This window comes from Schistocerca nitens, chromosome 2 (genome assembly GCF_023898315.1).
Source record: "Schistocerca nitens isolate TAMUIC-IGC-003100 chromosome 2, iqSchNite1.1, whole genome shotgun sequence".
NCBI lineage: Eukaryota > Metazoa > Arthropoda > Insecta > Orthoptera > Acrididae > Schistocerca > Schistocerca nitens.
In genome coordinates this window covers 464,709,450-464,725,852 of record NC_064615.1, presented here as the reverse complement: position 1 = coordinate 464,725,852, position 16,403 = coordinate 464,709,450, and the positions used below count along the sequence as shown (strand labels likewise).

At 38.5% G+C, this 16,403-nt stretch overlaps 1 protein-coding gene across 4 annotated transcripts in view; it reads left to right on the top strand.

Annotated features, from left to right (window-relative positions):
- LOC126236362 (cytokine receptor-like factor 3) overlaps positions 1-15,813 on the top strand; it is a 117,600-nt gene extending 101,787 nt beyond the window's left edge. For 3 of the 4 annotated variants that reach the window (XM_049945594.1, XM_049945596.1, XM_049945595.1), the window contains exon 8: positions 14,691-15,812. In XM_049945594.1, the coding sequence (XP_049801551.1) occupies positions 14,691-14,917 (227 nt within the window). In that variant the 3' untranslated portion in view covers positions 14,918-15,812. Of the gene's footprint in view, positions 1-14,690 lie in introns of all 4 variants that reach the window. The other variant, XM_049945597.1, reaches the window with a different exon arrangement.
- Positions 15,814-16,403: the final 590 nt, after the last annotated feature.

The window sequence follows — 16,403 nt, the reverse complement described above, 5'->3', positions numbered from 1 at the left end:
CATTCCGAATGGACTGCTCAGGATTGGCATCACATTCCCTTCACCAGTGAGTGCTGCATATGCTTTCAACCAGACAATTGTCAGAGACATGTTTGGACGCAACTTGGCCAGGCTAAACGCCTTAGACACACTGTCCAGCGAGGGCAGCAAGGTGGAGGTTCCCTGCTGTTTTTGGGTGGCGTTATGTGGGGCCAACATACACTGCTGGTGGTCACGGAAGGTGCTGTAACGGCTGTACAATATGTGAATGCCATCCTCCGACCGATAGTGCAACCATATCGGCAGCATATTGGCGAGGCATTCGTCTTCACAGACGACAATTCGCTTCCCCATCGTGCACATCTTGTGAATGACTTCCTTCACGATAACAAAATCGCTCGACTAGAGTGGCGAGCATGTTCTCCTGACATGAACCTTATCGAACATGCCTGGGATGGATTGAAAGGGCTGTTTATGGACCACTCTGAGGGATCTATGCCGAATCGCCATTGAGGAGTGGGACAATCTGGACCAACAGTACCTTGATGAACTTGTGGATAGTATGCCACGACAAATACAGGCATGCATCAATGCAAGAGGACATGCTACTGGGTATTAGAGGTACCAGTGTGTACAGCAATCTGGACCACCACCTCCGAAGGTCTCGCTGTATGGTGGTATATCAAGCAATGTGTGGTTTTCATGATCAATAAAAAGAGCGGAAATGATGTTTATGTTGATCTCTATTCCAAGTTTCTGTACAGGTTCCAGAACTCTCAGAACCATGGTGATGCAAAACTTCTTTTGTTGTGTGTATGATTTTCTAAATTCGCATTGTTGCATATGGTTGTGTTCTAAGATTTCCCATGTTTCTATTTAACCATTTGTTTGCCTCTTCAAATTCACTAGTCGTCTTCTCCATAAACCACTTAACACCTCTTCTACTGGTTGCGACATGCTTCAGATGCCTACAGGCTTACACCAAACAATAACAAATCTACTGTTAACCCTTCATTGCAGCCAGCTGTTTCAGCGTTGACCTTACACTGCATGAAAGTAACAAACTTTGTCGGCTAGTTGCACTCGCGTTCATCTCATCCACAAACCACAACACTGCAAATAAGTAAGTAAATAAATAAAATCTGCGTGAGCCAAACACAGCTCACGTAGGTTCATGATGATCTCGCCGTGTAGTGCTGCCAACAAGACACATGTGTGACGCGGTGGGTGAATTATTGCACTGCTGCTGCTGCCACTGCCATTGCTGTTGTGAACAGATCATAACCAGCTGTTGTATGTCTATGTGGAACCACTGACATAAACAGAAACACCTATCTTCCCAACCATGGACTTAATATTCTCTTCTCATTCTCAGCTATTGTTGCGGCAATTAATCCTTACTCCTCAACCGTCTGACTCATGAATTTTCCATTTTAACTGCAGTGCTAGTAATAACTCAAACACCAAGTAATTGCAGTTGTCCGGTTGCTGTGGACAACAAATTTTCTTCACAAAGTAAAAATTTCCTTTTAATTTTGACTACTTCTCCTTTCTCAATCACATGTTATTACCTGAAAATACAGACACTTCTGATCATCCCTGTGTGGATGACAGATGTGCAGTGTATCATTCATCTATAATGATATGTTTACATGTAAATATTTTATGATCACTGTAGATTATTAATTTTACTTGCATGTGGAAATAGTTCCAGAAGTACTGTGGTCCAGGTATCTTGGCATCAGACTTTTTTTGCTATGTTGCAGTGCCTGTGTCAGTCTGGAAAGTTACTTAAGAGATCTGATATTACTGAATGATTTCACGCTCTTCTTCTTTGCAATATGTGTATTCACTTTCTATTACAATGAGTACATCGCATTTTTACAGTTGGTTACATTCCAAGTTATACAATAGTAGCCTTGTACAATGTCTCTTGTATATCCTGGCAGTCAACCAACGACCGACTTATTTTCCTAGAGGTGGCAAAATCTGAGTTTCCACCTCCCTGGGGCTTCCGTGGACCTGAGCATATCTGTTAGGCAGGCTGTAAGTGGCACAATATAATTGCTTGTCGCAGCAAGTGCTGCAATGTGCCGTGATGTGGGCCAGGCAAATGCTCCGTGGGCAGGACATTTATCAATAGATATTTTTAAATGCCCAAAGTCTGGGCATTTATAAAAAAGTACATTGTAAAGATGTTACTGTTAAAATGTATAATTTACCAATAAAAATAAGGGATGGTACAATACTGTCAGCATTAAAAGTTAATAAACTTCTATATTTAAATGGACATATATCATTTATTGCTTTTATTACTAAGAACAAAAGAAAAAGAGACGCATGCTTCTTTTTTGCTAGCATTCCAACTTCCTGTACCAAGGAAGGGTGCATGTTCATGTTGCAGACACCTGCTTGTTATTTATAACATCCTTTGTACCAGTTCTACTCTTCCATTCCCTATTCTATTTACCGTTTCTGCTCCTCTCTCTCTCTCTCTCTCTCTCTCTCTCTCTCTCACACACACACACACACACACACACACACACACACACACACACACACAGATATATACACCATGTTCAACAGCTGTGTAGTGATAGTAGCCAGTATAAAAAAAAAATTAACCTGAGATCATCACTTTGTAATGCAACACACTTTATAATCTTATTTAAATGGATAGATAAAAAATCTACTCACCAAGTGGCAGCAAAACACACACATAAAAAATGGTTGTAACTGGCAATCTTTCGGAGCCAGTGGCTCCGTTTTCAGGCAGAAGGGTTAAAGGAGAAGGAAGAGGGGTGAAGGGAAAGGACTGGAGAAGTCTAGGAAAAGGGGTAGATTTCGGGAAGTCACCCAGAACCGTGTGTCAGGGGAGACTTACTGTATGAGATGAGAAGGAAAGACTGATGGTTGGGGATTGTATTCGATGAGATTTGAAAGCTCTCAGGTTTTCAAATATTGTTCGATGAACTCACGTTACATTTTGAAATCAGTGTTTTATTATGTAGAATTGTTATTCATCTATAAACCCATATTTTCTTTTGTAAATCATCATTATAAATTGTGTTATTCAGGCAAAAATTATTTAAGCAGGGAAGAGCATTAAAATTAAAGAACAAGAGTGTAATTTATATTGTGACTCATGTTACAAATTTGGGACGTCCTATTCCTAATGTGTATTTTAGGTCGAAAGTGTCCTCAAAAAAATTAGGAGTATTGATCTGGTTTTTATCACAGAAAATGCATATTAGGTTGGCATTCAAATGACAGACTTACAGATTTCTAAAAATATATGTACCAAGTGAAATATTTTAATATATTGAAAAGGCGCATGACTCAATGCTACGTGACTCATGTTACTTGTACGTGACTCATGTTACTTGCTACTTCTTGTTGGAAAAACTTTTTCCTGCAAGCAGAGAAATGAAAATATGACATTATGTGCCAAATAAGATAATCTTAACATTAACATTTCACTTTTCAAACACTATGAAAAATTATAAGAGCATGACACCTGGGGAAATGAACTGTAAATTCAGTTAAAAGAGGGATGGTTCCTTTGAAAGGGCACGGCCAATTTCCTTCCCCATCCTTCCCCCACCCGAGCTTGCGCTCCGTCTCTAATGACCTCGTTGCCGACGGGACGTTAAACACTAATCTCCTTCCTCCTCCTCCTTCAGTTAAAAGTCAGAGAACTGAAAATATTTTCTTGCATTGACAGCATCAAGTGGATTAATTTTCTTTATAATTTCATCACATTTTACAGTCCATTTCCAATAGTGACCAGCACATTCCATTGTACTGATTAAGTAAGAATTTCCAAAAACTGTACGTACTCCAGCATTGAATTTACTGTCATATTCTACTTTGTACCAGTCTCCAATTTTCACACTATCTATAGTTTCCTCAGTATGACGATTTGCAGCAGCAAAATTCTTTGGAGACAAGCGGATATGTTTGTAGTACTCCTTTCTTGTAGTGAAAGCAATGAATGCCTTTTTATGTTTGGTATTGATGGAGCTGAAGCAAATATTTGAGCCAGATAAAGTTTCACATTGATGCCTTAAATTTCATCAATAGACACATGAAAAACCTGCATAGTTGTGATACTTGCAGCCACCTGAGTGAAAGTTGATGCATCACCTACTATGAATTTTCACTTTTTTACTGTGTTCGCCACTAGCTGTTCCACAACTGCACCAATTCCATCTATGGCTCCTTTACCGTGGTATGTAGCAAATAAGTTCCACTCGATTTTGACATTATGAAACGACTAAAATTGAGGCACAGCAGCAGTAATATATTTGTTTTTAAACTGTGAGGCAGGTCCATCTGACCAGAATGAAACTACCTTCACATTTTCAGCGCCTTGCTAATGCAAATAATTGCAGCACTCGAGTCAGGGCTTTATCCAGAGCACTTGTGACTTATACGGTGACAAACTTGCTTTACTAAGTTTCTGATATTGCATTTTATGTTTCCTATGTTTTTTAACACTCTCCCTATTTTTAGCTCTTTTTTCTTCTAATAACAGTCCTTTTTTATGTTGACTCAACTGTAGAAACTTTTGTTTTTGCTTCCCTCCCCCGCCCGAGCTTATTCCAGAAGTTTCTCTTTCTGCTGCTGCTGCTAAGGGCATCCTCTTCTTCTAATCTTAAAATCATACAACTGTGACTCAGATTTTGTGACTCACGTTACAATATTGGTTGAATTAGGAAATTTTTATTAGTGATATTAGTTACACATTTACGCTAAGAAGTAAATTACTGAACAAGACACAGTTATCTCTAATATCTCTCTTGCTATAAAAACTTAATTACATGAAAGTGACTCATGTTACATGAAAGTTCATGCTGTTGTATTACATTGTTTACTCCAACCTATAATTTACCTACTTCAGTTTTATACTCTTTATGCGATACATTAGGTTATGTAACAGTAATATAAATAATGATATGCTGATTCTTACCTGCCAAATAGTTGAAATGAAGGTCCAAAATTGCCAGTAATTCACACTCTTTTTATCACACGAAAAACATATAGCATTATAAAAATGGCTACAAATTATGAGGGAAAGCAATAATGGGCCACAAACCATTGTTTCCATACAGTAAAATATCCAGCTTTTTCAAAAATATATATAAAAAGTACCAAATTTTAAACTTTTAAATATTGCAAGTGTGTCCTGCTTTACAAAGAATATCCCAACTACACTGAAGTGCCAAAGAAACTGGTATAGGCATGTGTATTCAAATACTGAGATATGTAAACGGGCAGAATACAGTGCTGCAGTCAATATGGGCTTTTGGAGCTGAAGGTTCACTTGTTTACCCTTGATGACTGCTTGATACCTCACCTGAGCTTGTCAACACCAACATTGGACTGCTGATGATTGAAAACATGTTGCTTATTCGGGCGAGTCTCATTTCAAATTGTTTTGAGTTGATGGACGTGCATGGGTACGGAGACAACCTCATGAATCCATGGACCCTGCATGTCAGTTGTGACCCCTGACACATCTAGATTGATTCTGGCAGGTGACACTTATGTAAGCATCCATTCATGTCCATTGTGCATTCTGACAGACTTGGGCAATTCCAGGATGACTGTGTGACAGCCCGCACATCCAGAATTGCTACAGAGTGGCTCCAGGAACACTCTTCTGAGTTTAAACTCTTCTGCTGGTCACCAAACTCCCCGAGCATGAACATTATTGGGCATATCTGGGATCCTTTGCAATGTGCTGTTCAGAAGAGAACGCCACCTCCTCATACTCTTATGGATTTATGGACAGCCCTGCAGGATTTATGGTATCATTTCCCTCCAGCACTACTTCAGACATTAGTTGAGTCTATGCCACATCATGTTGTGGCACTTCTGCATACTTACAGGGGCCCTACACGGTATTAGTTAGGTGTACCAGTTCTTTAGCTCTTCGATGTATATTGATATGCAAAATAATTCTCATTTGTCATTCAGTGTAAGTTGCACATTTTTAATTGTATGACATTTTTCAAGCACTCTGGATCATCGTCAGATCTAAAACAAAGTAAAACTAAATGTGTACCACATAATATTTTACAATCAGTAGAAAAAAGAATTTTACATAAATGTAGAATTTATGTACGTAGTTGTGTTTGATGACCTGCCTTGCCTATTCAGAATCTTGCTTCAGAGTACTGTGTTTTGCAGCTGCTGTCAGTGTTTTAGATAAATGTCTATTAGAGTAGTCTAGCAGTTAGAGGACGGGAAAAGAGGAAAAAGAAGGCAAAAGGGGGAAAAGAAGGGGAATGGGTAAATGGTGTGAGAGTGGTTAAGGGATGGAAATGGAAGCAGGAGGGGAGCTGTGGAAATGGAAGCAGGAGGGGAGCTGTGGGGATGTCATGAGTTGAACAAGAGGAGTCTTGCTAAAACTATAGAAAGTATAATTATTTACAAATTCTCATTAAATTATTAATAGCTTAGAAGGATTATCTTAATTATCACCACCACCACCATATTGAACTGTTTCCAGCCCCAGGCTGGGTCTGTTTGGAACATAAACCTTGCTATCTAGTTGTGTATTCCCATCACCTTTCTGTGTTCACTCTGGTCCAGTCCCCATCTCTTTTTTCGCACTCATGCGCAACTTTCAATCATCTATCCCTTTGTCTTCCTCTTGATTGTTTCTTTTGAATTTGCATTTCATGTATCTTCTTGGGAATCCTCGTTTTCCATTCTCTTCAAGTCCCCATACCATCTTACGCTTGATGTTTCTGTCCTGTTCTGCAAGGGTGCCTCTTGTACTGTTTCCCTTACGTTTTCATTCCTCATCCTTTCTCTCCTTGTTACTCCTATCCTACTTCTGAGGGTCTTCATTTCACATGCCTGTAATCTGCTAACATCTCTTTTCTTCATTACCCATGTTTCAGGTGCACAAGCCAGTATTGGGAGTAGTAACATTGCTTTCTTTGCTTTCTTGTGGGACGGCTTTGTTCCAAACCAGACTCCTATTCTCAGGAATGGTACTGCCTGGCTGCCACATTCACTTATCTCTTTCTCATTTCTTCCATTTTTCTCTGTCGCACTTCCCAAGTACTTGACACTTTCCATCTTCTTCCATTGTTCATTTCCAATCCTTATTCCGCTATTTGGTATATCTTTCTTTCTGGGTGTAACCAGGATCTCATATTTATTTACATTAAATTTCATTCCCCACTGTCTTTCAGTTTCTTCCCAAGCATCCAGCTGTTCCTGAATCTCCTCCTTCCTGCTTCATCACATCATCAAATCATTAGTGAACACCATTGCTTTCATCTTGTCTTCTCCATTTTTTTTTCTGTCACCTTAGTTGTTATCTCATCTAAGACCACAATGAAGAGGAGAGGCAACAATGCAGTGCCCTGTTTCACACCACTTGTTTGTTGGAACCAATCTGTTCTTACATTTCTCACTTTCACGTAACTCAGACTTCCACAGTACATCTCCTTTACTCTGCTTGTCAAGTCTTCCTTCACTCCTTTCTTTTCTAGTGCTTTCCAGACCTTTGTTCTACAGACCCTAGCAAATGCCTTTTCAATATCAAGAAAGGCCATCACAAGGTCTTCCCCAAATTCATAGTTCCTCTCTCAATTTGTTCTTGACCCTTGTTTGGTTTCTGCCCTCCAGGATCTTTTCATATCTACACTCCTTCCTACTCCCTTTCTTGAATATAGGGACAATTGGTGCCCTCTTCCAATCTTCTGGAGTCTCTTCTCATTCCACACCACCCTCATCTCACAACAAAGCCACTGTTCCCCAATCGACCATGCTACCTTTACCTTTTCAACACTCACTTCATCCACACCTTGTGCCTTTCCTCCTTTCATCTTGTATCTAGTCCAGTGCCATTTCCATTTTTTTTCCATGTCAAATTCTCCTCTCTCCCCTCCCCCCCTTCCTCCTCAGTTTATTTCAACTTCCTTTACTCTATTATTCTTATCTCCAAGTCCATTCAGATTTAGCAAATGCTCAAAGTACTCCTTCCACACTGTTTTCAATGTCTCATTGTTATTAACCTCTTTGCCATTTCTATCCATCATTGTTGCATCCTCTCTCAAACCTCTTCTCTTACTTTTGGCCAATCCTTACAGTACATTTTTACTTCCTGTGCTATTCCTCCATCGTTTTTGTCAATTCTTCCATCCACTTTCTTGTCTCCTCAACCACTGTCTTATTGGCCTCTTTTTTTTTTTTTTTTTCTTATACTCCTCTCTTATTAATTTAGTCCAGGGCTTCACAACATACATGCTCGCGGAGCAAGCTGTGAGCAGCAAGGCGCGAGCACGGAGCAGCGCGAGCACGCTACCCCCACTACCGGACCAGAGCGGAGAGTGGGGAGAGTCACGTGGGGCACACAACAGTTGCCGCCAGTCAATGTAAATCCGTGGCCACCTGCAGGGACATCACTCACGAATTGTTACTGCGACAAATTAAACAAATATAGGAGAATGTACACGTGCCACATAATTTTATTAGCTTAGTGTATGCCTCTACATTCGTATTAATTTGTGAACTATTACACAATAAAAGGTGTCACTGAAGTGTGAGATTCTCGGTTATCTTGTACTTTTTGCCCTTTACAATTGTGTCTATGTTCGGAGTAATTGTTCTTGTACATCGTAGGTGCAGCGTGCAGTTTAAATTTTGATCAGACAATTCGTTTCTCAGGCGCGTCTTGTTACATTTCATTGCAGAGAACAGTTGTTCACAAACATATGTGGAACCGAACATTGATATTATTGTAGCCGCCAGTTTGTGCAAACGAGGAAATCTATCCTGAGGAAAGTGTCTGTAGGATTCCAAAATGTTTTTCTTGTTCTGACATTTGTCTCTGTATTCTCTGTCACACTGCAGGTCAATAATTTCGAGTTGCAGCTCAGGACGAATCTCTTCAATATTCGCTGAATATGGAGAGGAGAACAGATCAAAATCACTGTCTAATGCTGTCAGATCTTGAAAGCGTCGATCAAATTCTTCCTTAAGGGCAACTAAACTATGGGAATAACGTTCACAGTCTTTGTGAACATCTTGCATAGATGATAATTTAGGAAAATGAGCTAGATTTCCTGTTTCCAGCTGACTCACCCAAAGTGTCAATTTCTTTTTAAAAGCTCGTATTCGATCTATGAAATGAATAATTAGCAGATCTTTACCTTGTAGTGAAATGTTCAAAGCATTCAGATGGCTAGTTAAATCTGCTAAGAATGCGAGATCACATTTCCATGAAGGCTCTTTCAATTCAGGAACACACATGTTATTTACTTCCATGAACATATTTATCTCATCTAATAGGCAAAAAAATCGATTTAATAAATCGCCACGACTAAGCCAGTGGACCTCGCTGTAATAAGGCAGGCTGCCACACTGGCTTTCTACATCCTCAAGAAAGCTTTTAAATTGCCTGTGTTGTAGCCCATGCTTCCTTATATAATTGGTTGTACGAACAACAACACTCATTACATTTTTTATAGTGATACTCTTTGCACATAAGTTTTCCCGGTGGATCACACAGTAAACGCCCCGTATTTCATTCGGCACGGACAGTTTTTGCATTTTCTCCTTCAACAGCGCAACAAAACCTGATTTTTTTCCTTGTCATCGCAGGTGCTTCGTCTGTAGACACTGAAACCAAAGAATTCCACGTCAATCCTATATTTTCAACACTTTCTTCAATACTACTTAAAATATCACCTCCGGTTGTAGTGTTCTTCATGGCTACTACATCGAGGAGCTCCTCCCTCACCTGAAGATCTCTTTTAACACCTCTAATAAATATGGCAAGTTGCGCTATTCCTGTGATATCAACACTTTCGTCCAGAGCTATTGAATAAGCCATAAAATCTTTACAGATATTTGCAAGCTGGCTCTGGACGTCGTCTGCCATGTCCCGTATGCGACACGTAATGGTCATGTTAGATAATGGCACAATCCGAAACTGTTCAACTTGAGATGGACACAAATGTTCCGCTGCGACTACCAAACATTCTTTTATTAAATCGCCATCAGTGAAGGGGTGCAGGGATTTTGCTAAAAGCAAAGCAATTTTGTAACTCACTCTGAGAGCTGCCTCAGTTTATTTTTCTTCGTCATCCAGATCTTCTTCGGATAGCTTTCTTTTAAGTTTAATAACTTTCTGTGCACGATCTGGTCCATCACATTTTCCACTTCCGTAGTCTTTCGCGTGGTACGACATATAATGTCGCTGCAAATTAAATTTCCTAAAAGAATTCAGAGTTTTGTGACATACTAAACATTTTGCAACACCATCTTTTTCTGTAAACAGATACAATTCCTCCCAACTGCCAAAGCATGGTTGGGGTTACACAACGGCGACTTGACATGATTCTTAACCGGCGAACTGACAGTTAGAGCTGATCGTAGTACTTTAAACGTTACACAGTCAGCGCTATTTCAATAGGCAAGCTGCAGCCCTATTCAAACGTTCGCGCGCATTTCCCCTCCCTCCCCTCCCACCCTACTCCACGACTTTGCACCTGCTCGCGAGCACGTGCCTGAGCAGATGCGAGTACTCGCGCTCAAAACCGGCCAGTTGTTAAGCCCTGATTTAGTCCTTTCTTGGAACCACAGTATGAAGGCCTTGTTCTTCCTTCCCACTACCTCCGTGACTCTTTTATTCCACCTTGGTGTCTCCCTCCACCACTTTCGACCACGTGCCCTTCTACATATGGCTACTGCAGCTTCTACACTAATGCTAGTTTAGGACAGTGGGTATGTAAACTGTAAATGGCATGAAATAGTAAAATTATAAAATGGAATGAGGAAGGTTTAGAGCGGGAAAAGAAGGCAAGGGAGGGGTGAGGGAGAGGTAATTGGCAGGGGTGCAAGGGATTTAACGAGATAAGGTCTCATACTAAAACTGCAAAATTTCAATTATTTTTAAAAGATCCTCTTCTGTTAAAATACTGAAATTGTTGACCAGTGGATGTGCAAAACTGTAACGGGGGAGGGGGTGGGGAATAGTAAATTATAAAATTGGAAATAAAGTAGCTAAAACTGAATTAGTGTCTTAAAATATTAAAAATATGAAACTTTGACAATATAAGGTCTTACTCTAAAAGTATTTAAAAAATTGTATAAAATTATCATTAAGATATTAAAAGTATATGTCTAGCATAATGGATGTATAAATCACAAAAAACATGAACATTGTAACATTATAGCAGTATAATTATGTGGAGGACTTAGAACTCCGTTAAGTGTCATTAAATATTAAAAATTTAAAACATTGGAAGTATAATACTATGTTGTTGTTGTTGTGGTCTTCAGTCCTGAGACTGGTTTGATGCAGCTCTCCATGCTACTCTATCCTGTGCAAGCTTCTTCATCTCCCAGTACCTACTGCAATCATCTCCCAGTACCTACTGCAACCTACATCCTTCTGAATCTGCTTGGTGTATTCATCTCTTGGTCTCCCTCTACAATTTTTACCCTCCACGCTGCCCTCCAATACTAAATTGGTGATCCCTTGATGCCTCAGAACATGTCCTACCAACCGATCCCTTCTTCTAGTCACGTTGTGCCACAAACTTCTCTTCTCCCCAATCCTCATCATTAGTTATGTGATCTACCCATCTAATCTTCAGCATTCTTCTGTAGCACCACATTTCGAAAGCTTCTATTCTCTTCTTGTCTAAACTATTTATCGTCCATATACAGATTGAATAACATCGGGGAGAGGCTACAACCCTGTCTCACTCCCTTCCCAACCACTGCTTCCCTTTCATGCCCCTCAACTCTTATAACTGCCATTTGGTTTCTATACAAATTGTAAATAGCCTTTCGCTCCCTATATTTTACCTCTGCCACCTTCAGAATTTGAAAGAGAGTATTCCAGTCAACATTGTCAAAAGCTTTCTCTAAGTCTACAAATGCTAGAAACGTAGGTTTGCCTTGCCTTAATCTTTCTTCTAAGATAAGTCGTAAGGTCAGTATTGCCTCACATATTCCAATATTTCTACGGAATCCAAACTGATCTTCCCCGATGTCGGCTTCTACCGTTTTTTCCATTCGTTTGTAAAGAATTCGCGTTAGTATTTTGCAGCCGTGACTTATTAAACTGATAGTTCGGTAATTTTCACATCTGTCAACACCTGCTTACTTTGGGATTGGAATTATTATATTCTTCTTGAAGTCTGAGGGTATTTCACCTGTCTCATACATCTTGGTCACCAGATGGTAGAGTTTTGTCAGGACTGGCTCTCCCAAGGCCATCAGTAGTTCTAATGGAATGTTGTCTACTCCCGGGGCCTTGTTTCGACTCAGGTCTTTCAGTGCTCTGTCAAACTCTGCACGCAGTATCATATCTCCCATTTCATCTTCATCTATCTTCATCTACATCCTCTTCCATTTCCATAATATTGTCCTCAAGTACATCGCCCTTGTATAGACCCTCTATATACTCCTTCCACCTTTCTGCTTTCCCTTCTTAGCTTAGAACTGGGTTTCCATCTGAGCTCTTAATATCCATACAAGTGGTTCTCTTTTCTCCAAAGGTCTCTTTAATTTTCCTGTAGGCAGTATCTATCTTACCCCCTAGTGAGATAAGCCTCTACATCCTTACATTTATCCTCTAGCCATCCCTGCTTAGCCATTTTGCACTTCCTGTCGATCTCATTTTTGAGACGTTTGTATTCCTTTTTGCCTGCTTCATTTACTGCATTTTTATATTTTCTCCTTTCATCAATTAAATTCAATATTTCTTCTGTTACCCAAGGATTTCTACTAACCCTCGTCTTTTTACCTACTTGATCCTCTGCTGCCTTCACTACTTCATCCCTCAAAGCTACCCATTCTTCTTCTGCTGTATTTCTTTCCCCCATTCCTGCCATTTGTTCCCCTTACGCTCTCCCTGAAACTCTGTACAACCTCTGGTTTAGTCAGTTTATCCAGATCCCATCTCCTTAAATTCCCACCTTTTTGCAGTTTCTTCAGTTTTAATCTACAGTTCATAACCAATAGATTGTGGTCAGAGTCTACATCTGCCCCTGGAAATGTCTTACAATTTAAAACCTGGTTCCTAAATCTCTGTCTTACCATTATATAATCTATTTGAAACCTGTCAGTAATTCCATAAAAAGTGTAAAACAATAAATTACAAAAGTGAAACTATGTTCAGCAACTATAATTACAGGGAACAGGATTTGACAATAGTGATAATTGTACATCTATAATTTTATGATATTTGTCTTTTACTGTTTATACATCCATCATTCTAGGCCTTTTCTTGTAATATCTTATTTTTTATACATTCAGAGTAAAAGCTTATAGTTTTATACTTTTGAAGTTTAAGATACTAATTCAGTTTTAGCCACTTTATTCCCACTTTAATAATTTACTATTTTCCCCTCTTTTCCAGTTTTACACATCCATTGTCTACACTTTTTGTATTTTAACAGAAGTTCCCCCACCCCCACCCTTGACACAGGCCTGTCTTGTGATGACCACAGTATGGCCCTGCCCCTACATAGGGCTAGGAAGGGGAATTGAGCTGCTCGGAGAAAAATGAGTTTTTTTAGATTTACTTATGTCCCATTTGTGGTCATGAAATTTGTTCTCTCAAAAAAGACATAAAACAGGCAGAATTTAATTAAATGAAGTTATCACCAGAGCATTAAATGATTTTAACTAACTAGAAATATGTCTCATCTCAGGTATTCTCAGTTGATCAGCAGAGCATCTCCTGTTTTGTATAATAAGTAAACATGGTGATAAAAACTGGCTGGTTTTTACTTAAGACATTCTTTTCATGAAACAGAATTAATGAGAATTTTTTAGCATAAATGAAGCCTTCAGCTGTCTTTAAAGGTCTTGCAAGATCTTTAAATATGGCTAATGGATTCACTTTTACTACAAAAAGAATATAGTAACAATTGGCATCCCCCAGTGTGTCTGAAGATCTAACTAGATGTTGTCAAATACAAAAGCTACCAATGCAGCCAAAACATTTTATAACATGAAAGGCCTCAAAAGCAATCTTTTTATTCTTGTATTGTCTGTTTTACTTCTTCAGCAACCGTTATGTGTAATGAGGTCACAGGAAACGCCTATTGTGCATTCAGAATTGTATTCTTAGTCTTAATAAATATTAGTACATTTGTGTAAATGACCTTTTCACACATTTTACTGAACCACATTATAACTGTTGTAAAGATATTCATTTTACAGCAAATGACCATTTTTAAAATATTTTTATAAGTAATTGTTTATTTATTTATTTACATATTTTACACCCACGTTGGAGCACTTTATACAATCCATATACATTTAAGTCTTACTACTAGTTGTAGATTTGGCTTTCCTCTTCTACTCCCAAAACTTATTCATCCTTTCCGACCTGGCTGCCCTTCCTACATCAGTTGTGGTGTATTTTTTTGCGTGCAAATGTCTTTAGTTTAAATCTCATGTCACTTTGTTTCAAAATCTTCTTCTCTTCTCTGCCTTCAATTTGTTGCATTGTCAAGCCTAAATCAACTAAATCATCTTGAACTTCTTTGAATCAGTTGTTCTTGATCTTACTTTTCCAAAAGTAGGTGAACAGTTGGTTCACTATCCACTATTCTGGTTTCTTGTAGTCTGAAAATGTGGCAGAAAAAAGCAACCCTCCTTTTCCGCATTGTGTCAGTTATTGACTCAATAAGTAATATTAAATAAAATTTCTTTATTTACAGGAAGTGTATTTGTGGATGGCAAGGGGAAGACTACCAAACTGCCTCCACTGGAGAAAGGTTCAAAACTATGTTTCACATGTGAACATGTCCGCAATAGTAAGGTCCGTATCCATATTGACAGTGGTAATAAGACTGTAGCTTATGACTGGAATGTTACCAGTCCACTGCACAAACTATTTTTTGCTATCTGTTTTGGACAAGTTGGTTGGAAAGTGCTGGTTGAGTGAGGGAGTGTGGTAATTACAGGTCCAGTTACAAAAATAAAATTAATGAATTTATACTTTTGCTAAAATTATACATCTTTATCATTATTTACAGCACTGAAACTACTAACAAGCTTTTTCTCACTATCATTTGTGTGTTATTTTATCCCAAATGTCTACCATTGTGTTCATTTTTCAGTATGTGGTTTTTCACTGTTTAGCTTTACTTTTTAAATATCTTTTCAGTGCTCCATGTCATGAGTGTCTGTTATATAACTTGCTGGTGACAGTTTCCCTATTGAAGATGTCATATTTATGAATAACCTCCTATTTTATGTGTACATGTTCTAAATGTTATGTGGATCTGGTTACAGACTTGCTATTGTTTTAGCCATTAATTCTTTTTTTAATTTTTTGTTATCTTATTTTTTGCTGGTTAACCTCTATGAGTGTTGCTATAATATTTTCTTCGTGATTGAGAATGTTTTCATTGAGAATGTTTACTTACATATGTGTCACTATACAGTATGTTTGTGCCCTTTTCCTAAAAGATCTCTCTTTTTGCAGTTATGTAAATGTGATTCACTATTTTTAGATAGAAATGTTTCACATGTTTGCTCTTTATTATGTATTTCTGAATGATTTGCTTTGAGAATTACACAGTGTTGTTGTTTATGCCCCAAATGAATAAAGTTTTTTACAGCAAATTGAAATGAATGTCTGAAGGATGCTGAATCCCTAATTTACACAATATTCTATACTGATCTAATGAAATACAGTTGTGTCCAGGGATCCTGAAACTATTGTTGTCATTCAGTCATCTGTTCAAATTGTACATGTATAAACACATGCATTCTTTGACAAATGTTTGTATTGAGAAATGTCATGTATTATAAGAACTTCAAATACAAATAAAAATTATAAGAAATTGTTATGCATTTTAACAAAATAAAGAATTGTGAAAAATATTACTTCTGTTATATTGGTACTATTCTGACTTTATTGTGATCTCCGTACTCATTTTTTCATTGATTCTCAGCTTTTTTATTTTTAGTCAACAGAAGATTGACAACTTCCGGCAGATACATCTGTCAGCAACTGTCAACCTTTTGTAATCACCTTAAAATTATTGAACTATTCTAACAAAACTCGGGTGAAGCAACAACTTACCTGTAGCCAATAACATATGCAACAGGAGAGTGGGAGACAGGTGGCTCACAATGGCAGTGCCAAAATGGGAATAGAGTAAAGTAACAATTGCAAAACTGTAGAGTAAAGTTTGCAGTAAGAAAGAAGGGAAATGGGAAAAACCATGTTGGAAATAAAGGAAGCTGGGCTAAAAGAAGCAGCAAGGAATGTAGATAAGCAGATGTTTAGACTGGGGGAGGGAATTATAATTCCCTCCTGCAGAGTTCGGAGTAGGTGGTGGTGGTGGTGGTGGTGGTGACAGTATGGAGAGCTGGGGTGGGGGTCCAAATAACATTGGAGTGATTGTGTGAAGTGCGGGATC